The 24,704-nt window shown below is 39.3% G+C and overlaps 1 protein-coding gene across 1 annotated transcript; it reads right to left on the bottom strand.

Annotated features, from left to right (window-relative positions):
* Positions 1-1,912: 1,912 nt before the first annotated feature.
* fndc4a (fibronectin type III domain containing 4a) lies at positions 1,913-24,197 on the bottom strand. The gene is made up of 6 exons (XM_086264377.1): positions 23,215-24,197; positions 16,028-16,143; positions 13,732-13,936; positions 6,853-6,942; positions 4,142-4,275; positions 1,913-2,938 (listed from the first exon to the last, which is right to left on the bottom strand). The coding sequence occupies exons 1-6, from the start codon at positions 23,288-23,290 to the stop codon at positions 2,897-2,899; spliced, it is 663 nt and encodes a 220-aa protein (XP_086120503.1). The 5' UTR covers positions 23,291-24,197; the 3' UTR covers positions 1,913-2,896.
* Positions 24,198-24,704: the final 507 nt, after the last annotated feature.

Genomic DNA, 24,704 nt, shown 5'->3' with positions numbered 1-24,704 from the left:
AACCCTTTTTTTTTTTTATAGATTTTATTTATTTATAGCTTCACCATATCCATGGATCTCTGAATCACATCTAAAATCTAACCACTTGGCCCTAACAGCCCATAAATCACCTGGACAACTAATACAAATTGTCTGCTGTGCTGCACGGACAGTGAGTTAAGAGGGAATACAATATTACCTATTAATCCCCAGGACACTGTAATCTCTTTCTATTTTAAGATGCGCTGTATTCTTAGATACTTTAGTGTAATTACATTTTTGATTAGGAACATTCTAGTTTAAAGGCTAGATCAAATGGCTCATTGTTCTCTAAAGAACCGCAGCAGACAGTCTCATAACTAAAGGCTCATTATAAATGAATGCAGCAGCTGCTGGTGCACTAACCAACTGTTCTGAGCTATTTTAACGTGTAAATATTGACCATTTTAAGCAAGTAGATTGTTTATTATTAGCAGCAAATATAGGTATTTATGTGCATTCAGATGTTTGTACCATAGATTGAACAGGGCAATCATTCATTCATTGGTTTAGAAGCCTGAATTTTGAAGCCTCAGCTTTAGTCCTATGAAGTGACCATATTTTGATATCAGCTAATTCTGGCTAGCTTGGTAAGAAAGTTGCATAGACTACATGGACGCATGGCACAGGTGCTTGCTGAAAAAGTTATAAGTGAAAAATACCATGTTGTTTATCAAATATTTGCTAATAAACTTACTCTGAAATCCACCAACACCACCAGAGTCCAAGAAAAATTTAAGTCTAGCAGAAGCTAGCCTCGCAGAAACAGTTGCATGTGTTAGCATCGACGTGTCAGTAAAAGTGGTCACAGTGCTAACAATGCATAGCTTAGTACATTTTAAATGAGTCAAAAAAATTCAATTTTTGTATCTTTAAACATGTTTACATGTGTTGAGTAACAGACAATTTTGCTTTGAAGCTAAATTCCAGTGGCCATTAAAATAACTTCAGTTTTTCAGTCAGTGTTGGCTCTGTTTTTTTTTTTTCACTTTGATCAGTGAATAAAAACATCCCTGAATGGTAATGCTTTGTTTGCTATATGAATGTAATATACGGTTTGTATGACATTAGTCTAGAGATTTTTATAGAGTGTTTGTCTTATTACTTCAAAGAAGAGCTTAAGCACAGCCATTTCTCATGCTGATTTGGAGAGCTTTAACAAGACATGACTTTATCTCCACCAAGTCCCTGTGAGTACCCATAACAGTACATGATATCACTGTCCCAGCTGTATCGTGATCTTTCCTCTGGTCCTTAAACCTATTGGGGGAAAAAAAACAACAAAAAACAAAACAGTGTGTAACCACAAACTCAAACAGAAAGTTAAGTGACAAAGGTTTGGCAAAGGTTTAGAACCTGTAAAATAGTAAGTTTTTACTGATGAGATTTTTATTTATTGATTCTTTTTTTTTAATGTTTTTTGTATTTGTTTTACTTCTCCAGCATATTCCAAAAGTTAGTAAGTAAAATTAAGTAAGTAAAATTTATTTATGTAGCGTTTTGGTAAGAAACCAGCCACAAAGAGCTTTTATGTTGTATCAGAAAAACTGCTGTGACAAGATAGAAATTAATCTGTCAATTTTTAAGCATTGTGCACATTTTATACCTGGAAGTGAAGAAACCTAGTTTAGATTTTGGCCACCACATCATTAACAGGCTAATTTGTAGCTCTTGGAGAGTATTACTTGGATTAAAACACGTTTTTGTGAGGGGGCTTGCCAAGCAATTTGTGCATGAAATGCACTTTCCTGGTGTAAGTCTCACTCCCGCTTAATGTACACCATGCACCTTTGTAACATTTGACGTTCTTTTTATATGTCAGAGTGCAATTTGTGCAACGTTAAAGTGATTTATGCCTTTCAGTGAGAGAAAGTTTATTACATTAGCTGCAATTTAGTAATGGGAGTTTCAAAAGAAGCTTTATTTTACACTTTAGAAAATACAATTTGCAGAAGATGTACAAGATGTGAAATAAAACACTGGATGATAAATGACAGTGCCTTTTTCTAAAAGCAGATAAAATAGAAGAATAAAAACATTAAGAGCTTAATTGTACTGCAATCATGTTTATTTCCCTATTTTGGGGCATCTAGCTTAGAATGCACATTGAAGGCTATTCTACACGCAAATAACTTGCATGCAACTTTATTAGGAAATGGATGAAGTATGTACAGAGATATCTGTTTTACATGATGTATGAAGAAAAACATCCAGACCAGGGCAGTTCAACTGTAATATTAGGTTAAAAAACAACAACTAAGAAATGTAGCAAATTAATTTTAGATTAATGTATTTGCTTTCTCGCCTTATTAGTCTACTGACTGTATTCAGAAAATAATATACATTAGTGACCAGGCAGTTTTTAATACTATTTGCACTTGTCTATAACGTGTGAACGTGGTGTCTAATTGCACATGCCAATATCAAAAATACACTGCGTATTTAAAGTCACTAAGACAGGCTTCCCAGAGATTATACGTCGTATTGTGTGTATAGTATTGCAATAATATACCAAGCACCTGGCAAAGACATCAATGTTAACTGCACCATGGGTTAACATTAATCTATGTACAATAAACCCGCAGGAGTAGAATTCTGTTGTACTTACTCTCTGGTGTTTCTGTGTGTAGGCATTTGTGGATTTCTATAGGATTACTGGATGGCATTCGGAGTGTGTCTGTCGGTTTGTGTTGCATTTTCCTACAAATACTGGGTGCATGCAGGTATTTTGTCAACACTTTTTTTTTCTTTGCTGATGACCAACAGAAGCCTTGTATATTTCTCTCCTTTTCTCTACTTTCATCCCCCTCGTCAGGGAGAAAGGTCGAAACGCTTTGATGGTAGAAGAGATGGGATTTTAAGTTTGGCTTTCTTCTTCTCAAACTTCAATGATGTTGATTGATGGCACAGAAGGGTGAAACTGCAAAAACAAAATACAAATAAGTATTAGTCACTGCTCACATGGATGCCTTGATCTCAGAATTTAACAGAGCCATTAAACGTGGAGTGTGAAAGCCTTACTGTGCTTTAGATGTAGTGGTTAATACATTTGCCATCAGCTATGGCAACACCTTAGGAAATAAAGTAGCAGCCATGAGGCTAAACAAACTTTTTATTCAGCTCTATCTTTTGTTGAACTTGATACTTTTGATACTTTTGTATTTTGTTTGGACAGTGTTGGCTCATATGTTGCAAGCCACTGCTAGCTTACTCAAGTTGCACCGTCTTATACAAAACAACTAATTTTAATAATATATAGTTATAGCTCCAATGATTGATCAATATCAAGAAATGTCAAAATTTATTTTGCATGTAAAATACTTTAAACATGTACTTCCAAGTTACATCAGTTGATGAATTGTTAATTTTCTGCTTTTTCAAAGAAATGACAAAATGTGGCCCCACTCTGTCTTTAAGGAGCAAACTGTATGCTGTCACTGTCTCAGTAATAAATGATTTAAGACATTTATTGGGTTCAAGTTAAACCAAGTGTGCTAGTCACCAAATCTAAGAAGAGAAAACTGATCCAAGGTGTCTGACAACTACCTAATAAGGATGAGAGAACTCAGTGTCTAGCAATGTTACATTTTTGCTTGAGGTCAAAATTCTCAGTGTAAGTGACCTTGATAATTGATTGGTCGTGGGCTCTGCATTAATCTATCCACTCCAGTCTGATGCTTCTTTAAGGCTCTGCCGGTGCTTTATCTACGTATTGTTCAAGACAAGGGACTTAATCTGCACTTTTAATGACCAGTATAGTCTCAGGTTTGTACATTTTTATATGTGTAAATATTGGACAGTTGCCTACTGAAAAATGGATGATTTTGTTCCTCCAGTGGAAATTTATTAGATTGGTGTGACTCAGATCAGATTTGTGATAGCGTACAGTGTATTACTTCAGCCATCAACTCAGGGAAAGTTTCAGCTCAACTAGTATGTCAAGAGAGTGAGAGAAAATAAACTTTTGTCATAGCAGTGGAATATGAAATAGCAATACATATGGTGTGTATAGAGAGACTTTACTTGGATGTATATATACAGCTGTTTGAGGCTGGTGTGAAGCTTAACAAGAACCGAATTCAAATATTTCCGTCTCTGTGTGGCCTCAGTCCTGAGACTTCACCTTGCTCCTTAGCAGTCCTCCACTGTGGTGCTCTGGCGTGCTTCTTTCTGACGACGGCTTGGCCTTCTCCTTATTGTTGCTGGAGTCGTTGTCCTTAATGATGTCATACTGCCGGCAGAATAGGGCAATAACAGCTGCCAGGAGGTGAGACAGGGGCACATTTGCAACAAAACACAAAAGAGGATAGGAATTCAGTCGTGAGGCAGCTGTCAATCACTGTCATGTCACCAATTCCTCTAACAGCACATGCTGAAATGCCATGTGGATAATGGAATTTTGTTCCCACGGGAGGGTGACGGCTGCGCCTTTATCTCAAAGCTTGGAGGAGAGTCATTCACTATACTCTTTGCTTTCTTTCACTGCTAAATCTGCCAGATGCAGATTTGCCTCTAATTTGGATAAGTACTGTATATTCTCAATTATCTTCCTTGCTTCACTGAGGTCATGAATTTTTATGGGGGCGCTTTTATTAAATATTCAGAAAGTGATCTACAGTCCTGGTAATGAGAGTTACAGAGCTGTTCTGAGACGCATTCGTTAAATTATTATTCATGCATCATGTAAGTCGTCTCCTGCATTGCAGCCACGTCATTCCCTCTGCAGAAAGGTACGAGTGGGTACTTCTGCATCTATCCTCATTGTTTTGTCGTAGAATTACAAAGGCGTTTGCGGAAGTGGAGAATGAGAGTATCCACAAAAACTTCAGCTACACAGCTTTGTATGTCTGATTGCTGTTTTCTTTACACTTTAAGTATGGTTTAGTCAGGACTAAGTTAGTACATTGAAATCTTAAACAGAATAGCAGAAAAGATTAGCACTATATTAAAAATCACTTAGTTATACCACACTGCTCCAAAAATCAAAGAAGCACTTGATCATCACAATATAAGACAGACAGTTAAATGTTAGAACATTAATTTCTCGTTAGTAAGTTTAAACTGTTATGAATCCATCTCAGCTGCTTCGGTGCAAATGAAAGTGACAACAGGTGCACTGGAGAGGAAACCCCAAGACAGCCCCTAAAAAGGTTTTGCAGGTGGTGGTCACAGACCATTGCTCTCTCCTTCTCCTTCTTGACTGATTTTTCTCTAGTTTTTCTTTTTGTTAGTGTGCTTGTCACTTCTGGTAGCATGAGACAATCCCAGAAGCCCATTCAGGGTTGCACAGGTAGTCCAGAATCTCTAGGATCACACACCTACACATGCTGTCACAAGAAGCTTTGCTGTGCCTCCCAGCAGTCTCAAAAGTGTGTGAATGAGTTATCAAAACATGGATAGTTACATAAAGATTGATGCCCTTCTACAGTTACAGCGCTGTGGAAGGGCATCAACCCAACAGTGGGACTTGTATCTGCTCCTCTGTGCAAGGAGGAGCTGGAGGAGCACTGCCAGAGCGCTTCAAAATGATCTCATGTGCAGGAATTTGACCAAACTGTCACGAATAGACTCCCACTAAAGGGCCCAGTGTCCTTTAGTGACCTGTGCTCACTGACCAGCACCATCCAGCTCAACTGGCATAACTGCCACTAGAACCCAGCTCACTCCACGAGCAAAAAGCAAAGCTAGAGAAAGATTGGTCAGGTTATATATCTGTGAAGGTTCTCAGTCATCCAGGTCATCGTAGTCTAAGGAGCTTAGAAAGAAAAGCGTCTGGACTTCTTTAAGTTGCTTGAAGACGTTTCAGCTTTCATCCGAGAAGCTTCTTCGGTCAGGTTGGATTCACGATGGTTTCCGCTCCAAACTGCACTGATTGATATTCCTAAAGTGTAGCTGACTTTGTGTTACACTGACAGAATCAATTATTCCCTATTATTTGATTTGATTTCTTTGAGCAGTGTCTTAAGTTTTAACTCTAAATGAATAAATTCAAAGAGGATCAGGTAAATCCGACATTAAGCTTGACGGATAACAAATGTGGAGTCCATTATGAATATGCCAAACGGGTTGCTTCTTGTCTTTCACTCCCGCTCTTCACAGCTTCCGCGTTACCTTGGTTTCTCTCATTAGTATTATTTAACATCTCACTCTGGTCCTCGTGGGTGGGAAGCCCTGCTCCTAGCTGCCTGACAGATACGCCACTTCTCATTGTGCCTCAACACTTCATTAATCATCGCACTACTTCAAAGGAGAACCCCAGAAGACGAGAATGCTCAGAAAAGTGTGATGTTGGTTTGACACTGCTGCGCAGTCGTCAGATTTAGTTTACAGACAGACCCACTTGCATTTTTTTGTACTTTAGCTTAAACTTGATTGCTGTGCCGCAGGTTTTACCTACTGTGAAAAAACTGTCCCATTATAGTTCTGACTTTTTTTTTTGCAGAGCTTTCATTTAACTTAAAACAACTGCTGTAACATTTGCATTTTAGACAGTACTCAATCTCCTGTCAGACTAATGATACCTGAATATAAGAAGTAGTCTCATACTAAATCAGCTGATCCTGAATCTGATTCAGGATTCTTTGTTTTATGTTTTTTCTTACTTCATCAGTGTCCCGCCAGTTTTTACTGATGCTCTGTTTTGTATGGTGGGTGCAAGGAGGAGTGATGTTGCTGTCATCGTACAAAGCACACATTAGAATTATTATTGTGACTAAAGTGATCCTGAGTGAGCTTCACACTGAATATTTATTCCCCCCTCTTCCTGCTTATTGGTCCTTCTTTCTTTTCTTCATTCTTTCTTTTTTTTTAATTGAATGAAATCTACAAACTTACCTGCCCACATGACCAAGACCACGACAATTATGATCATCTCTCCAGTTTGTAGATGTCGAGACTTGTCCAGTCCCTGCACAGTGGGGTCATCTTGGAGAGAGGACAGACAGAGCACATCAGAACACTAAATATGAAATCTAAGAGGCACTGCGCATTTAAATACAATCCACTGGGACATTTTATGGAGTAGAAATAATAGTCTGGCACAGTCTGAGAGAGTCTGTCTGCTTTATAATATGAATCAAACTCACTTTGTGTCTGCACGGATTGACAAAAATGTATACTTTCTCTACCCTTCATGACAGTTATGCCATTTAACAGAACTACAGTAGTTTTGGTGGGCATTCCCACACATCAATCTTGTAACATTAATCCTCCTTTAAGTGGATTGACTAGAAACTTTCCAAACTGCCTCTCAGCTCGTATGGATGGAACTCTTCCAGAGCCCCACTCTTCCCAATTGCCTCTTTTATGAAATCAAGTTGTCAAGAAACTGGCTTCAAATGCCAGACACTCAGCTCTCTTCGCATAAAAACAGTCAGATAGTTGGGTCAATTGGAGTGTCACATTTTCCCCCATCTTGATAGTGTGAGGATGTCAGCGGCAAGAGGGCAGAAGTAGGAGTACATCGTCAAAATCAACCACAAATTAAAGAGAAAAGCAGGATGCTAATTTGCCAAAAAGACTTGGAACTACATGTAAAATTACAGATGACTGGATATTTGAAGGGATTAAAGCAAAAATCATGATAAATTAACTTTTTCCCCTTTTTTTTCTTCTTTTTTTTTCTTAGCATCAACTTCCATCATTTTGTTCCCATGGATACCAATATCTTGTTAAGTTGTGGTGGAAAAACTGTCATAGCACCCAGGATTGCTGCCAGCTCTGGTTGTAAACCTATGCCACAAAAAACAAAAACACTCATTCAGCTTTATCTAAACTTTAGTATGAGTGAAATATCGAGTGTATGTCCAGTACTGAGGCCTGTGTTACGCCTCCTCAAGACTACCCAATCAGCAACCTCGTGAGTGTGATGGTCTTTTGCTGTGTGCTATGTGAGAGAGATAGGAGTTGCAGCTGATATCCCAATCTGATGAAAAAGTTCTGAACCTTACTTTGGACTCAACATTTATATGTAGGAAGGCTTGGTGTCTACACTGCAAGATACTTCTGAAAACGTAGCCGGGTCTGTGCGTAGAGAGACTTCTGGTGGAAGCGTTGGGTTGATGACGGCACATCAAAGACCGGCTTCAGAGATGAATGCAATCTGTGAGACTTCTTACTTCTCCACTGAACTTCTCGTTCCTTTTAGAAGTTTTTTAGTTGATCTAATGATCAAACTTCACTTGCAAGAGCACACTGGTACAGGCTGTATAGTGTGCATATACTACACTGATAAACCTAACCATTATAACCTTGTATGTCTCCTTCTTCTGCCACCAAAACAACTCAGGTTACTAATGTATCTGACACCAAGATATTGGCACCAGATCTTTTAAGTGTTGTAAAATAAGACTTGTTTATTTGTTCGATGTGAGTGGTCATTACCCTTTGGATCATTGGCTTATATATGCAGAAACATGATGCTGTAATAACACAAAGATCTGAATAACATTTCCATGTGTTGTTTCATAAATTTTTTATGTTGGTGGCAGACTCATATATGCTGTGTGAATTTGTGCTAAAGAGGAATGAGTAGATTTCGCTGCCTCCTGTACACCAAATAATTTGTGCAGAGATAATTAGTCGACCCTGCTTCTGCTCGCCCCCTAATCCCGAGATGTTGGCTGTGGCTGTGAACTGCGACAACACACCAGGGATTCTGTGCTGATGCCACAATGGTGCATCATTGAAGTCTTTCATAATGTTTACTTTAGAATGAGCAATTTTATTTTAGGCTGCATTGCTCCTTTAAAAGTTTTTCCACTGAAAAAGTTTGCTTCAAGATCGGACTTATTAACTGATTATCACAATGAAAGTAAATACAATTTTTGTTGCAGCCATGTTTCCCAAAAAGTTCAAAAGTTGAATTGTCCCGCTTGTAGTTTGGACGTGTTGCCCAAACACATGAACATTGTAATATAGCAAATGTGACAAAGGATGCCCCATGCCGTTGAGCAGCTGAGTTATAGAAAACAGCCTCTTCAGTTCGCAATAACAGATGTAACATAGTGATAAACAAGCTTGTGCCCCAGCTTTTGTCATGCATGTTGCCCCCATGAAAGTCATAATAAGCATATACTTATAATGCTTATACTTACATAGTAATAATAATAATAATAAGAGTATTTCTTTGCAGCTATTTTGGTTGCATAATATTCTAGAGTAATAGCCTTTAACCTTATATAAATCACTGAATGCAGATAGAGATAAGCCCAAGTATGAATCATAATGAAGCTATTAGACAGTGTGTGGCATGCCTTTGTCTCACTGCTGTTAATAGGAGACCCTATAGGTGTAGCTTCTGACTCAGTAGAGACAGCTAAGCTCTGCTTTGAAGCATCATGCAGTAATTGTGTCTAAGGGGACCACCTGCCTAGTTAGGTTAGACTGCTCAAAGTCTTCATCCTTTGAAAATACTCTTCCTTTTTGTTACACCGTGTGAAGTGGATTGGAAGTTACTTGGTGTCAGCGGTTTCTTCTCAGTTGCTGTGCTACGGAATGATTTTTGTGTTTGAATCAAAACGTGTTAGTTTACCCAACTTTGTCTGAAAGTTTGAATCTTTTGCGAACCAAATTCATGTGACTGGAATTTAAACTAAGCTTATCTAACTAAAATTAATTCCATTCAAGTGCAAGTAATTTTTTTAAATTTGCAATTGCATATGCATGTATAGTACTGTGTAAAAATTTGAATCATTCCTCATTTCTTCATTTCTTCTTATATATATATATATATATATATATATCTTCTTGGTATAGTTGAAATTTGACTGAAAGGGGAATCAAGTGAAAGGCAGAACTACAGCTTACTTCTCTTGAAGGACAGGTGACACACATAAACATACACTCACACAAGCTTTCTGTGAAACTAATGAAGCTGAAATAGACTTTGGAAAGTGATATCGATGCTATAAAAGGAGTGCTGCAGTCTATTCCAATGTATTTATTGAATCTTGCCAGGAAATACTTCATAGAAAATGGGAGGATGCAGAGTCTGGCCAGCCCAGGTAAATAATATACACCAATATGTAATCACATTATTAATAAAATTGCTTTGTTCACAAAAAAGAGAGAAAAAAACCCTCCTATTGATTCATATGTATCATAGCTCTGACTCTGGGTTGTCTGGTGTATACCACAAATCTATTTAGTTTCAATAGAAGGCACTTGGCTGTGACAAAGGACCTCTGAAATGGCTCTGTGGTGCTGGAGCCAGCTAGGATAAAATGACTTTTATGGAACAACAGTCAGCAGGAAGATCTCCAACAAAAAATATCACATGAACTCAGTGCGCATTAAGATTTCAAAAAATTATAAATTAAAAACATAACAGACACTGCGTTTTCTGTTTGTTTGTTTGTTTGTTGTTAATATGCAGAAATTTAGGGGAGTCTTTTTTGTTATTGATATTGTGATAAATAATAAGCTAGCTGAGTCTGCTGTCTTTTCATCTGCTTGATCCCTTGTAGTGTTCAGATATTTTTATATGCGTATTTTAACATTAAGACATTCACTCCTGAATGTGGAAAACTTTTTTTTATAACCCAGTTGTGGGCTGTGACCACCAGACAGCCTAGTTCTGTTTTTAACATGTGGGTGAATGCTTAGTGAAAAATGGGTCACATTGGATTCCTGTAGCTCAACCTGCAGATCTTATTATAAGAGTTAAGCTGATACAGGTTTTCATGGGTGAAATGTAAGAATGGATGCTGTCATTGATTGGAGAATCACAATACTCTACACCCTCAATTGGTGTATGATGGTTTGTGTGAGTCACACCACGTGTGAATGTAATTCAGTCTGAATTAGGTTTGACAAGAAAATTGAAATCATAAATACTGATACAGGGTCAAACAAGAAAAGAGAAGTTGAGTAATGCGGTTCACAAAAGTTGCACCTAGAAACTTGATGTGATTGGACTTTAAAGCTTGGGCGTGAGGAGTCAGCAGTGTCGGCATTAGATTTATGGAAAGCTGACATTGATGTCTTTTACGCACCAAAACAAAATCCTACAAATGAGGAGCATCACTGAATGGGCTGTTTCTCTGACCCAGTTGGATGACTCGAGAGGCTACAAATCCTGATTAATGTTGCATAATAAATCTTTTCCAAGCGTCTGCACCGGCCGTGTCTTTGCTCTTGCTCAGCAATTTATTGAGATATATTGATGGTTATTTAGCTTTCCGAGGTCAATTTTTTTACTTAAAGAAAACTTAAGTTAAAAACACAAGTGCCAAAAAAATAATTTCCTGGACACTTAATGTAAAGCAACAGGAAAGGAATGCAATGTCAGTTCCTGCATGAGAGCAGACTCATGTGCTGAGCAGGAATTAGTTTCTTCCTCTTTGCTTTGGCCAGGCTTGCCAGCTTAACTAATGATACGCAACCTGTGTCAGCCGAACAGAAACATTTATGATTCCCTTGCATCAGCACTTCCGTATATTCACGACTTTGACAAGACTATAAAAATTACAAAACAGTTTTTGAAGCGTCAGGCGTGTTTCTAGAGCAATGTTGCCGTTATTCTATGAGTTAATGCATTTGGCTCATCCCACAATCGTGGCTGAAGTACTGCGGAGAAGATTACCAGAGGACTTTGCTCTGAAGTATATAACAAGCAAATAGCCTTTTCCACATCTGAGCTGTATGAAATTGAGAGATACTAAACTTATTCTCTTTAGGTCACGGTCTTCATTTTTTCTCCTGCCCGCGAGCTGATCCGACACATGGAATATGAGGTGTTCTAGAGTTTGAACAGGAACACCCAGAGTGATATAGAGCTGCATAAATTCAGAGCAGTTTGGCAGCAGACCTGCTTGAAGCTTCTGTCAATAATGTGTTGGTTTCTAGGAGAAATAAAACCCCTCACCTTGAAACCCACTCCCCCCACCTGCAAGAGAGCTGCTCTGAGAGGAAGCTTCTGGTTACTTGCTCTTGTCTAACCTTTACTGCATTTCATTCTCAGTGTTAGGGTGCTTAAAAGCATTCAGGAGTAAGAAGAGGCTTTAGCGCAACAGCGGGAAGAGTGCCTGTAATGGGTTGCTTCTGCCTGTGCCTCGGGGAAGAGGCCCGTGGCAAACCGTGTAAAATTAAAAGCAAATGTGTTACATAATGCACAAAACTGGTGCTGTGGCTTCTTGTGAACTTATCAATTCTACTGCACTTAGACAAATTTGACAGCATCTTGCCCACCCTAACCGAATCGTTTATAACGATTGTTTAAGCCAATCGCAGGAATCTGGCACTTAATTAGACTTCCACATGTCTTATCTGATGGATTGGTAGATTGTTCACTCTTCCTGAATGTATTTTGTCAGGTTGAATGTGTGATTTCTTATGGCTGAGTTAAGATTGGGACTCAGAGCTCACTTCTGAATCGTGTCAATATGGGTGCTTTAAGATGTTAGAGGTCTGTTAGAGCAGCTGTGACACAGTAGATCTCTCTGACACTCTGATGATTTTTTTGTTTTATTGTACTCTGTACACATTTATGCCACCATGTGTCACCAATTGCAAAAAAACCCCATAAATAAATAAATAAATCGATTAAAAAATGGTAAAGCACAGTAGGTGTTGCATCGACAATTCTGACACAATCACCCAGTGTAAGGTTTATGCCATAGCTACCCAAAATTTTGGTAATTACAAAAATCACATTTTATGTTTAGGAATGGTTAATCCAGCAGTATGTACGGAGTCTTTATTCTGAATTATGTTTTTAATGCCAAAAAATAATTGTTGTTTCTCATCTGTAAACGTTCAATTTTTCAGTTTTACAAAAAAAATGTAAGAAAACATTTAAAATATATATATTATTTTTTAAATTAAGATGCTAAATTACAGTTATTCATTGGAATTTCTGAACAGTAAAATGAGTTTTAGTGAATGTTGAATGTTGCGCTTGATTAAGTTGCGACTTCTCAGAGTCCGGTTGAGTGTGCCGCCTCACATTTGGGTGTAAAAACATGAATTCAGTTTGTTATTTTCCCAATAAATGAGAAATATAATTTTTAGCTTTAAACAAGTTTTTGACAGATTTTGTAATCTCCAAAGGGACTTATTGTACTGTTTCAAAGTTTGGTTGTCTTCCCTTCTACACATTCTAAACTTCTATTCAGTCTTGTGTCAGTTTTTCTCTGCATCCATCTCCAGATAGGATGGCTGCAGTCCTGTGGCCCTCAAACTTATTAATTAGATTTAATCTCTGGTTACAGGATTCAAGCTGCTTGGAGATGTATTGTAGTCTTCACCTTCATCATGCCTTGGAATCCTTTCTTTCTTATCTCCTCAGACAACTTGCTGCTTTTGTTTTTCGTTTTCGCTGTTCTGTGTGGAGCACACAATAATACCAAACACCTAGCCGCGTACTTCTCTGTTTAATTCGTTTAATGACTGATTAGAAGATTGAAGGCTCCTCGGACACTAAATGAAGAGCGTATTCAGTTTGAAACACAATAGCAATCCACATATTTATCTCATTTTGAGAATCATTTTGTTCTCTTTGCAGAACTGTCAAGAATTCTGCTCTTGCCACATTTTGTTTTTCTTTCCACAGCATGTCGAAGACATGCAGGTCTCAATGATTTGTAAGCGTAGCAGTAATCTTGATCATGTCTGCCTACAGCTTCAATGACTCATAGCATGTTGTGAGACTCCCCCCCCCCCCCCCCCCCTTTTTTTAAGAGGAATTTTGCTCAAGGTCTCAGAGTACCATACCTTGGTTGGAGCTGTTGGAAGGAAAGCGGTCTGACTTCTTAAGGGTATGAAAATGGACCTTCTTGCTGGCTTGACTCTCGCCATAGAGGCCAATAGACTGGACCTGAATGATATAGTTTGTATCCTCCTCCAGGTCCCAAAGAACGCAAGAACGGCTGGTTGTGTTGACCTCCCGGATGAATCGCTGCATGTGTCCATCCTGCCTCTGAATATTTGAATAGAAGAAAAACAAAGCGATAGTGAATTGAATCCAGTTCTCTATTATTTGGCGTGAATTCACAACAAATGTTTACATAGTGTTTGTATTGTAACGCAAGCACTATAGAATGAAGTCTTGAGCTAAGCATTTAGGCTGGCACCTTCTTGGTTCTTTTAAACCAGACATTACAAATGAGGGGTGTCTCTGCTGCCCACTCACCTTTAACAATTTATCAAAAGTTAGGTCCACCCTAAAGCATAACCTGCTCTATGATCTGTTTTCCTTGCACTATCACTTACAAACCAAACATCATGTTGTGCAAAATAAGACCAGCAACCCATTTGCTGATGGTTAGAAAGAATGCAGATTTTAGGTCGTTTTTATGTCACTCCTTAATATACACTCTGTGGTAAAGACCCACCATACATATATTCTAGAGCGAAACACAGTAATTCTCTTTGAACAAGACCTTGAGATTCGGACCAAAAAAAAGTACAATCTTTTTTAAAATATTCACTGTTTAAAAAATGCATTGGATCACCAGTCATAAAAATAAGATACCACAAATGTTTTAGAAATCTGCCAAAAACTAAAAATCTTTTATTTACTAGGCACATAACCAAATGTGACTACTCTGACAAGTCAGAAATTAATCGAGTTTAACATTTAACCACTAAAACTCATTTTTCTGTTCAGGATTGCAGGTATATAAATGTAATTAGCATCTTAATCAAAACATAATGAATAATAATGCGCTTTACTATTTTTCCAGCTTTTTGATAAAACAAAAAATAAGAAAATTCATGGATAAACACAATAATCATATTAAAGCGTTAAAAATAGAATTTGGATTAAGGAACTTGCAAGTACTGGTAGAATAACCATTACAGAAACATTAAAAAATGATTTGGATATTTAGCAATATTGTTAATGCGTGAAATCGCAGGGTTAAACAGAAAGCAAAGAGCAGAGTAGATTCAGTGATAGCATAAATACAACCTCAAAATGGCTCTAAAGGTAAGACAGTCTTTGTTTCACCTCATGAGGTTTTTTCTTTATGCTAGTGCTATAGTCAACAATGTATTTCTCTCCAGTGTCATTAAAAAAACAATCAGGGAACCAATGTGAGGTAGAGGTGACCAACCAGAAAATATTCCAGGTTCTGGTGAAAGTCATGCTGAGTATTTTATCATATTAGCAGTTGGCACTTTATTTTCACCATATGGGGTCTCGACTAGGAATTGATGTCTGATTAAGTTAGACCACAAGTGCCGGGAGACAAGTTTTCACAATCTCAAACTTTATCTTTGACTTCTCCGAACGCTATTGGAGCAATCAGGACCTAAAGCAAAAAAGAATTACTCCTCCAGTAACATGCAGGGATCTCAGCGCTCACAAACAATCTGCACTTAGAGTGACGTCAGGCCAAATGTCTTCTTATTTATTTCTATGGCCGCGCTTGACAGAGAGATTTTATTGTTGGGGGGAGAGAAAAAAGTCATGTAGCTGTCTGTAAACAATGAATAATCTTCTGATTAAACTGCCATAGACACTGAAGGCGAATGCTGATGGTGTTCAAATGCAGCTGCTATACAGGAGGAAGAAGGAGAGTGGGTGTCGTGTTCAGCCCATCAGTCACACTGAATGAAAAACAAAGTAAATGGGTGCATAATGTTTTCAGCTGCGTAAAACGTAAACATGATTACAGCAGCGTATTGCATTCTGTCACTCGTTGTTAGCATTTACTGGCTTTCCTATTTTAAGCCTGAAATTTTTTCATTATGATAAAAAAATGCACTTTTGGCAGCGTCACATACTTCTGTGCATTCATGTTTTCTCTCTGCAAATTGGGCATACCAGGTTTTATTCTAGCTTCACGCTAAGAGCCATGCTCCATTCAGCCAGTACCAATTTTATGCAGGTTATTATTATGCACCACTTCACCAGTCTATCTGCTGGCATGTTGGCACCAAAAACAGGAAATGATGAAAGCTTATTTACAAATCAAAAGGGCTAAAACAACAAAAAAGAAAGAAAGAAGGAAACTTTGAATTTAATTTTCTTTCCTTTTTTTGCATTTGAAGTTTTAAGAATTACCTGCTGTGAGATGGAGAAACCAATTATTATGTCCCCCTCTGGAACTTCCCATGATATAGTTGCAGAGTCGGCTCGCAGGTGCATGACAGACACATTGACAGGAGCTGGTGGCCGGTCTGGAGGAGAGTAAACAGCAAGAGAGAGATCTGTTAATCCAGCAGCTTTTCCAGATATTTGAGTAGACCCACGCCATCTGTGTTCATGAGGGGTCTCTAAAATCGTGCTGGTACTCTGAAGTCTAAGATTCAGAGAACCCACATACTCACTTCTTTCAGTCTTACTTGTAAAATGTAATGTACTGTACTCAGGTCAGGAATAGATCTATTTCTACAGGCATCCACAAACCGTTAGTACACTCTGGACTTATTTTAATTATTTGTAATGTGTGTTTTTGAAGGGACCAGTATTTCCCTGCCTCTTTTAACCCAAAAGTTACAATAAATGACAAATAAATTCATTTAAATAACCTGTGTACTTGCATTTTAAATGAACCTGCAAATATATTTGCACTAGTCCTGACAAGCTTCTGGGTCAGCCTGACTGACTAGCCTTATAGTGGTCTATATCATGTTCACCTCTCTAGACAGGGTTATGCTTCTTCAGCCTGTCACTTTGCAGCCATCTATCATGATTTGGTTGCCAGTACACATGCTGATTGCAAAGTGGGAACAAAAGCGGGGGCAAGCGAAGAGCAGGAGAATTACAGAGTGACGGGGGGAGGCCTGAACAGCGATAAGCAATCACTCAGGTCAGATGAATAGGTAAGATGGGACAGGCTCGACAGTTTGGAACCTGGACACTATCTGTGAGCCTTTTGTTGCTACCATTATTTCTAATGGCCTCTTGGTAGCTGGTGATATGTGGAAAATGTCACATGAGTGGAAATTTTCTGCAATGACATCAAAGAAGACCTTGTAAAATATATACAACTGGCCCCTTTAAGTAATGCTTGCTCTAACGATTCACCTCAAAGTGAGCATTAATTGACAGCTATGAAGTAAATTTGTATTTCAGTCACTTTTGTAAAGTCATGCAGCATGGATTTAATAATACATAACACAGCTGTCTTGAGATCACAGCATGTGCTGTGCATGGACCATAAAAGATATTGCTTGAAAAAGAAAGATGAAAGCCGAAATGATGAAATTGAGAGGTTTTTCAGATGATGTGCGGTTTCCTGGCTCAGTCGCGCTTATCTACATACGTCTGTCTCTCTTCTTTTTTTTCTTTTTTTTTAAATCTCTGGTACTCCTGCCTCCTATTTTATCTTTGAGAGAATCAGCAACAGTCGCTCTGTTCTGTGCAAAAGGTGACACTGAGGTGGATCCATGGAGCCCGGGTCAGACAAGGTTATCAGTCTCCCTGCCCTAGCTCCCATGGCACTACGTGGCACATGGGGGTCAGGGTCAATCACGAGCATGATGCTCGGTTTCTCTGGCTCATGACACGCTCGGATTGGTTTGTGGAAGGGAGTGAATGAGCTGAACAAGGGACCGGGCTAATTCTTGTGATGGAAAGTGCGAGAGGAAATTAATGTTCTGTGGAGATAGTCGGGGGGAGGACGGGGGAGGTGGGAGGAGGGGGGTAACACAGGCATTAAGAGGTTTGGAGGTTATATCTTCCTCATTTTGTCCATGTAATGAGAACAACTTTATGTAAGAAGGGGCTATGCAGTGTTAAGACTGACAGAAAGTCTTGTATAGTTTTTGATTTTCTTTGAACTTTGGAAATCCTTTAGGACATTGTAGATATATATATGTACAATCATGTACGACCTTCTGTTGTGACAGTGTTTAATTGTCTTCTGACTGTGAATATGTCATATTTATGCTCAAATCTTTCATCACTCAAATTAAATCCCAACATCCTGGGACTGACTGACAGTAATGGCGCCTTTTTAACAGAGCTCCACAGAAGCTTCAGTTGTTGTTGCAGCAGAGTTACCCGTGCTCGTTGTTTAGCGAGGTCACACTTGACTCCGCTGTTAACAGAGCGACAGACCATTAAGGCTTGATTGCCATCAGCACGTGCCCTAAAGTGAGCCTTCGCCAGAAGCAGGGGGCAGCATTCATCCCAGATGGGACGTGTTCATTTCTCTTTAGCTCATTGTCCTTTAGGTAACGAAGGTCACACGAAGTCGCGCATGGGTAAAGAAACAGCTCGTATCCATGATGCTCTGTCTGCGGATCATTTGGTGATGATGGAGCACGTGACAGTAAAGGGCAATCGGGCCTTGAATCATTGCTAATGTAATGCACTACGTGAAGCCCGCTTCCTATAAGGTGCCGTATCCATTACTTGCAAATTTGACTGGGACGCGCATATTTAAACCTGAAGCATGAGGCATTATAAATGAAGGATTTGCTGAAATGCTTACATTTAAAACTGCTATTCAATCATATGAAAGACTAAATAAACAAAATAGGTGTTTACATTTATAAAACTGAATCACAGCTGGCTTATTAGACAGCATTGTGTTTAATGTGCAGCCCAGAAGTTCAAATGATCCCCTCTAGCTTCTTTGATGTTCTCCACTGCAGTAATGATTGTCATGGCAGAGACTTCAGTACTTGTTATCTGCCATGTGGCTGGGGTAAGCCCCACTCAACGGAATGCATTATGTAAGATCTGAAATAAAAAGGCAATAGGTACATCCCTCTCGGGATGTGGGAGCACTGCTAGGATGAATCATAGCTTATAGCCAAAGCAGAGCACATTAGCTAGTGCCCCATCTAACCAGAGTGCACACACAGACATGGAGAAAAGGCTGGTGGATCTTTGAATGGCTGATGAGCCATGTGGAAATGAGCCCAGGTTGAGTTTATCGGAGCCAGATAAAGGGGCAGCATCTCTTATTTTGACCTCTATGTTTGCTTGCGAAGCAGAACTGCCTGTTTTCTTATTGGCTGCTCATGCTTTACACCATAAGACTAATTGGATATGTTTTATGGTCAGAAAATAAAAGTTCAGATTTACTGTATGAAGACAGCTTATGATGCTTTTTATCCCAGCAATGCATAAGCATGACACGATGGTTAAACAGGAATTTGGAAGTGGAAAATGAGAGATTATGCTTTTACTTAGTCAACTTTAAAAAACAAAAAACAAAACAGTTTGATCGCTGTGAAAAATGAAAATAAAAACAAAATTCAGTGATTTTGAAGTATTTTAAACTGCATCTTTATGTGAAATTAATACAAAGACAAAATATTAAATGTTGAAATTAAAACATTTTATAGTTCAAATCTATAAGATTTGAGTCTGTCAACACAAGACAATATTTGGAATACAGGAATTTTTAAGGCTGGGAATAAGACATTATCCTATTATGCCTTGAAAAGGGATTTCATCTCCTCAACAGCGTTTTGTAGGTCTGTCCCCAGTCAGACCCCAGACTGTCTTATCACAGCGCTGTGATTGAATGTGTGCAAAATGAGATTTGTTGTTGTTTTGCTGAAATAAGCAACGCTTTCCCTGGGGAAAAAAAGAGTTGTCTGGTTGTGTTGCTTTGTGCTGTGTTGCTTCAAAATCTTTTTGTGCCACTCAACATTAATGGTTCCTTCATTGATAACTTGAGCTTCAGTTAAGTTATGTATGCCATCAACACAGTCATGGATGCTATCTTACATACTTTCACTAGCTGGGCCTTATTTTAGGTTGGGCAGCGTTTTTTTAGTAGATAAAGGTGAATGGCTTAATCAAGAATAGAGCTGCCGTTTGGGGAAGACCTCGATGGGGACTGGAGGCGGCTCCCGGGCCTGGCAGATCCCCATGTACTAATGAGAAGTGAAGAAGTGAAGGGAGTGGAAAACCAGGAGAGAGGGTGGGGCACAAAAATGAGAACAAACAGCTTGGGGGGGGGGGAGCATATATAAAAGAAAAGACCCAGAGGGGGCGTGTTTGAAGGCGTGGTCCTCCAAGTGTTCTGATAAGACTGATGCTCTCTCCGCTTTAGCTCGAAGAAGAATGTAAACAAATTCAAACCTAGTTTCACCTAAATGTAAATGAGCTCCTACACTGGACCATTTTTCTGATCTTTTTTTATATCTGATTTTCTTCACACACAAGAGTTTTAACTTCCATTTTTTGATGAATAGATGAATTGGGTAGTGATCGCGTGTGTTTTTGGAAGTGTTTCTGTGCCCATGCAGTGATGTCCACTACAGAGTTATAACTGCTTTTAACACACTGTCTGAGTGCCTGAAGACCACTGCCGCTCATTGTAGATATTCAGCTTTGTTCCCCATGTGTAGAGATTTTCTAAATCTATTAATGTTATTTTGTAAAAGGTTCATGAAATGACCATATATAAAAAAAATCTGCTACAGCTGGATATCACAATATCTGACCTATTTTATGGTGGTTTTCCATTCTTCCCACATTTTTTTTAAATGAATTCAATTGAACTGTATTGATGTTTTCTGCAGTCTTTCTATGTAAACGTCTACACTGCTGCTGCTGCTACTTTAAAAGCTGCCTAACATGAATTTGTGTTTAGTTAAGAGGGCATAAACGGTCCAGGGGGACTGATCTGTTTACTGGTAAAAATACATTTAAAGGCAGAACAATGGCTTTTTTTTAATGTTCCTTTATTATTAGTCACATTTCAATTACCTCTAAGATAGTGACAGTTTGAAGGACTACTTATAGTTTAATCCTTATCTAATATTTATAATGTCAACCTCCCTCGTAAAATTAAACTCTTGCTGACATAAATAAAGGGAAGAACTGAGCCTCCGATTTTGACGTGTTGTCCAGTCAATCTTCAAATGGCTTCATCAGGACATATTTCAGAGTCAGTCATGGGAAGTCTAAATGTTCTCCTCTGCACAACAGGAGGTTGTCACACATCTGCTTGTAAATTGCTTGCTATCGAGCTTTTAAGCAGTGCTGTGCTGCTTTTATTTCCGCTGCAGCACCGTGCATCCCTGTATTACCTGCGAATGCCTTTTCCCTCTTGTTTCACTCTCAATCCTCTTCTTTCATACATGATGTCATGCGGGAGCAGTGATTTGATGTGATCTTAAGTCTCTCGCTTCAATCCACTTCTCTATTTAGTTTTGCCACAGCAGTCTGAAGTGGTTATGTGTGTAAGCGGGCCTGGCTAGCTCCTGCCTCTTTTCCTCCACAATTCAGATCCCCTTGACTGTAGGACCACTTAGCGCCCCTTTCTTTACTGTAGGTACCCTCTGTGTTATTACTCGCAGATCCAGAGGCTGTGAAATGGCAGTGAGACCAGATGGGACACGGCACCGCTCTAAGGTTAATATAATCACTGGCCCAACCTTGAGCCTTTTCAGTTTCAAGCGGACATCACTTTATCCGCCTCAAAGTGTAATGTGCACCAACAGTGGGTGTTTACTGGTTTCTGCAGACATCTGAACAAGACAAGAGTGACACACAAAAACACGCTGAAAATCTACCTTGCGTTTCCCCCTCGTTATGTGTGTGTGTCTGTTTAAAATAAATACTGTGTCACGGCAGATAATTATGACAAGATGGGCAAATATTGGCTTTCATACTAATGAATTCATCTGTAACTGAGAACATCTATTTGTCATGAATGTGTCACCAGGTTTATGAACAGCATATTGCCAATTTGAAGGATGATATGAGCCCGGCAAGCCAGTAAATCCAATAAGTTTTCATTTACATTTGTTTAGTGTCTGACGCTCACGTGGGATCTATTTCCTAATGTGCTTGCTTTTAGCTTGTGTGTGAATGTTAACGTAGGTACTAGTATTCAAGTCTTTTATATCACCTAGAATGACAGAAATTGAGTGTGGATGCTTGTACTGATTGATTTAAGGAAGAACTGCATCTCACTTTTGGTTTTGTCTGGAAAGTGCTGGAATTTTCTCAAAAATTGGAAGAGCAGTGATGAGTTTGATGCGTTACTTTCAAGACCGGTTTTTAACAAGCTGCAGAAAAAGCTTTTGGCCCAGATGAAATAAGACATGAAAATGAAGGAAAAATAAATTTCAGAGCCTTTGTATTACACTAACATTTGCCATAAATACACATTTTCATTTGGACTTCCAAGTGACTTGAAATGATCCTTTTCCATACCTTCACCATGCACCGAATTATCATAAAATTAAGTCACACCTTCTTCTAAATGACTGAATCCAGCACTCTCCTAGCTTAGTCTGGACTGGCGGTAATGAATCCAGCATTTATTTCAATTTACTTTAAACCTCAGAGCAGCCGCCACATTTGTATCTGTGAGTGTAACATTTATGTGTTCAGCAGTGACAAGCTTACGCTCTGGGCAAACTCCACAGAGATCAGAGATGCCTTTTTGCGTCACATGTCAGCCACAAAACATTCGAAAAAAAAAAAGAAGCTCTGAATAGGTGTCTGAGGCAGACAGAGCACAGCCACCCACAGAAACCGTGAAGTGCCAATCTGATTCTCTCAAGGCGCTATCACATGTAGGACTCAGTTCCCTTGAGAGGCGAGGGGGAAAGTGATAGAGGTAGACAGATAAAGAGACAGAGATACTGTAGATGCATGCACACAGAGGCTCAGGAGACTTCTGTGGCAGAAATAGCAAGGATTCATACATTTTAAGCCTGAAGCGGACCTCGCAATGGAAAGAATGCAAACAAACCACAGTTTATGCACTGGTGATCTGTCTCTTTGCTGCATTGAACTTAAGGCGCCATTGGCTCTGCAACTAGTGTTGTTGTAGTGAAATTAAATGTATGGATTTGGATGTCTAATTAAAACAGGCTAAACTGAATTGTCTTTAGTAGAATTGCACATAATATTACCTTTAAATTGAGTAGAGGGGAAACAAGAATGTGCTCTTTTGATAGACTTGTTAAAATAGTTTTTGGTTTGATTTTTGTTTATCTGTAATCAGGCTATTCAAAACACCAAAGGTATATTTAAAACACTGCAAACACTACATCTGGTTTTATTAGTGATTTAGAGATAGTAAATAAGGTAAGAATAGTGATAATGTAAGGCCCAGATCATACAGCAGGTTAAACAGGTGTTATAAGCTGGATGCAACGGCATAATCGTATTTTAGCACGTATTTGATGTATATGAATGAGTTGTGGGATTGAGGTGCGTAAACCCCTCCAAAGGGCTGTAATAGTTTGAGTAATGGCGCATTTTACAAGGCTACAAGAAGGCACAATAATTAATTTGAGTCTGCTTGAGAGGCTCATACTTACTTGCTCCCACCAAGAACACATCGCTGCCAAAAAGCAACAGGACCACGGAGTTGACAAAAACAAGAAGACGAGCCATGCCTTGGTGGATGTATTTGCTCTTCTTAGATTAATGTTAATATTTTTTTAATGCAAATCTCCTATTATTGAAGGGTTACTAAATTACAGCAGTTCATCTTTTTTGCAACGTGTTGGAATTCCTCTCATGAATGGAGGGATGAGTGACTGAGATCCTGCTCCTCCTGCTGCTTCTAGCGGAATCGGGCTCGATCTGCTCAGTAAACAGATAACCTGTGAAAGTACGTAGCGAGCCGCCTCCTCAGAGACATGTTGTCTTCATTCGGGCTTTTAATCCCACAAGTCCTTCATCCATGTTCCCGTGCGAACCGAGACCGAATCTGCTGTCCTTCTAAACCTGTCGGTTGGAATCGTACACCATCACCACCGACCTCCGGATCATCGATCATCCGGTGAGCTCAGGTACGAGCAGGTCGCCGAACAATGTGATGCTTCACAGCGGGGTCGCCGGTCCCCCCACGGCCCAAGGGGACGGCGAGGGGCTATTCAAATTCAGCACCATGGACAGCGCCTAAGTTTTCCAGTTTCCGCCGAGCCCTTACGCTCTAAGGTTTTTTTCCCCCCTTTTCTTCTTTTTCTTTTTTCCTTTCTTTTCTTTTCTTTTCTTTTTCTTTTCTTTCTTCTTCTTCTTCTTCTTCTTCTTCTTCTTCTTTCTTTCTTTTTTTTTTTTAAACTGTTTACAGCTTCGGACCTGTACGTGTTTATTCACGCACGGCACGCGGGGCTGGTCATCCTGCGGACCTTTTTTTTTTTTTTTTTTTTTTTTTTAAAAGCCTCCCCCCACCTCTCGCTCTCTCCAAGTAGCCAATGAGACCAGCGATGTTCCTAACACTTAGCTATTCTGCCAAAGCGCGCGCATTGCACTGATTAATCCTCCACGTGTCATCAGAGGAGAGGAGCAGCTGCACGCCTACCTGTGCGCGCACACCCTCCTCCAGATGCTTTAATATTTCAGCAGCAGTGCCAGGGGCTAATGTTTACCGCAATAGGCTGGCCTGTGCTGTGAGGGAAGCAACAGGGGAGTGAGTGAATGGCAGTACAATGGGACAGACAGCCTGTCCTCCCGTTCTTTCACATGCACTAAACCGCTGATCATAAATACCGGATGATTAGCATTTCGTTCCACCATCCAGCTGCAGCAGGTCGATGTGCCTCTCACCCACCGCACACTGCACAGCGCCCTAAGACACGCCAAACAATCAGGAAGATGAATCACGTTGATAAGCTGAGTGCATTGCCTCATGGGACGAGCGTTTCAAGGCAGATTGCTTATCTACGGGGAATCTGCCAGCCGCACGCAGGGCTACTGCGGTCTTTATTCAGACAAGAAGAAAGAAGTCATCAAATATTTGGGTTCTTGTTACTGTAAAGCAGGGGACGGGTGGCAAATCTTTCAATTACTAGGAATAAAGAAG

Source organism: Aulonocara sp. 'chitande type north' Nkhata Bay, linkage group LG15 (assembly GCF_057382095.1).
Source record: "Aulonocara sp. 'chitande type north' Nkhata Bay isolate Kocher_YH1m ecotype deep benthic linkage group LG15, A_spYH_male_GT1.1, whole genome shotgun sequence".
In the NCBI taxonomy this organism is placed as follows: domain Eukaryota; kingdom Metazoa; phylum Chordata; class Actinopteri; order Cichliformes; family Cichlidae; genus Aulonocara; species Aulonocara sp. 'chitande type north' Nkhata Bay.
The sequence above is the reverse complement of the archived record's forward strand: the minus strand, read 5'-3'. Positions and strand labels throughout refer to the sequence as shown.

Coding starts and splice junctions, on each gene's coding strand:
- fndc4a (XM_086264377.1), bottom strand. CDS start 23,290: ATGGCTCGTCTTCTTGTTTTTGTCAACTCCGTGGTCCTGTTGCTTTTT. Junction 16,144..23,214: donor TGTGTTCTTGGTGGGAGCAA/GTAAGTATGAGC, acceptor ACTCTCCTCCAG/ACCGGCCACCAGCTCCTGTC. Junction 4,276..6,852: donor GGTCTTGGTCATGTGGGCAG/GTAAGTTTGTAG, acceptor ACCTCCTGGCAG/CTGTTATTGCCCTATTCTGC.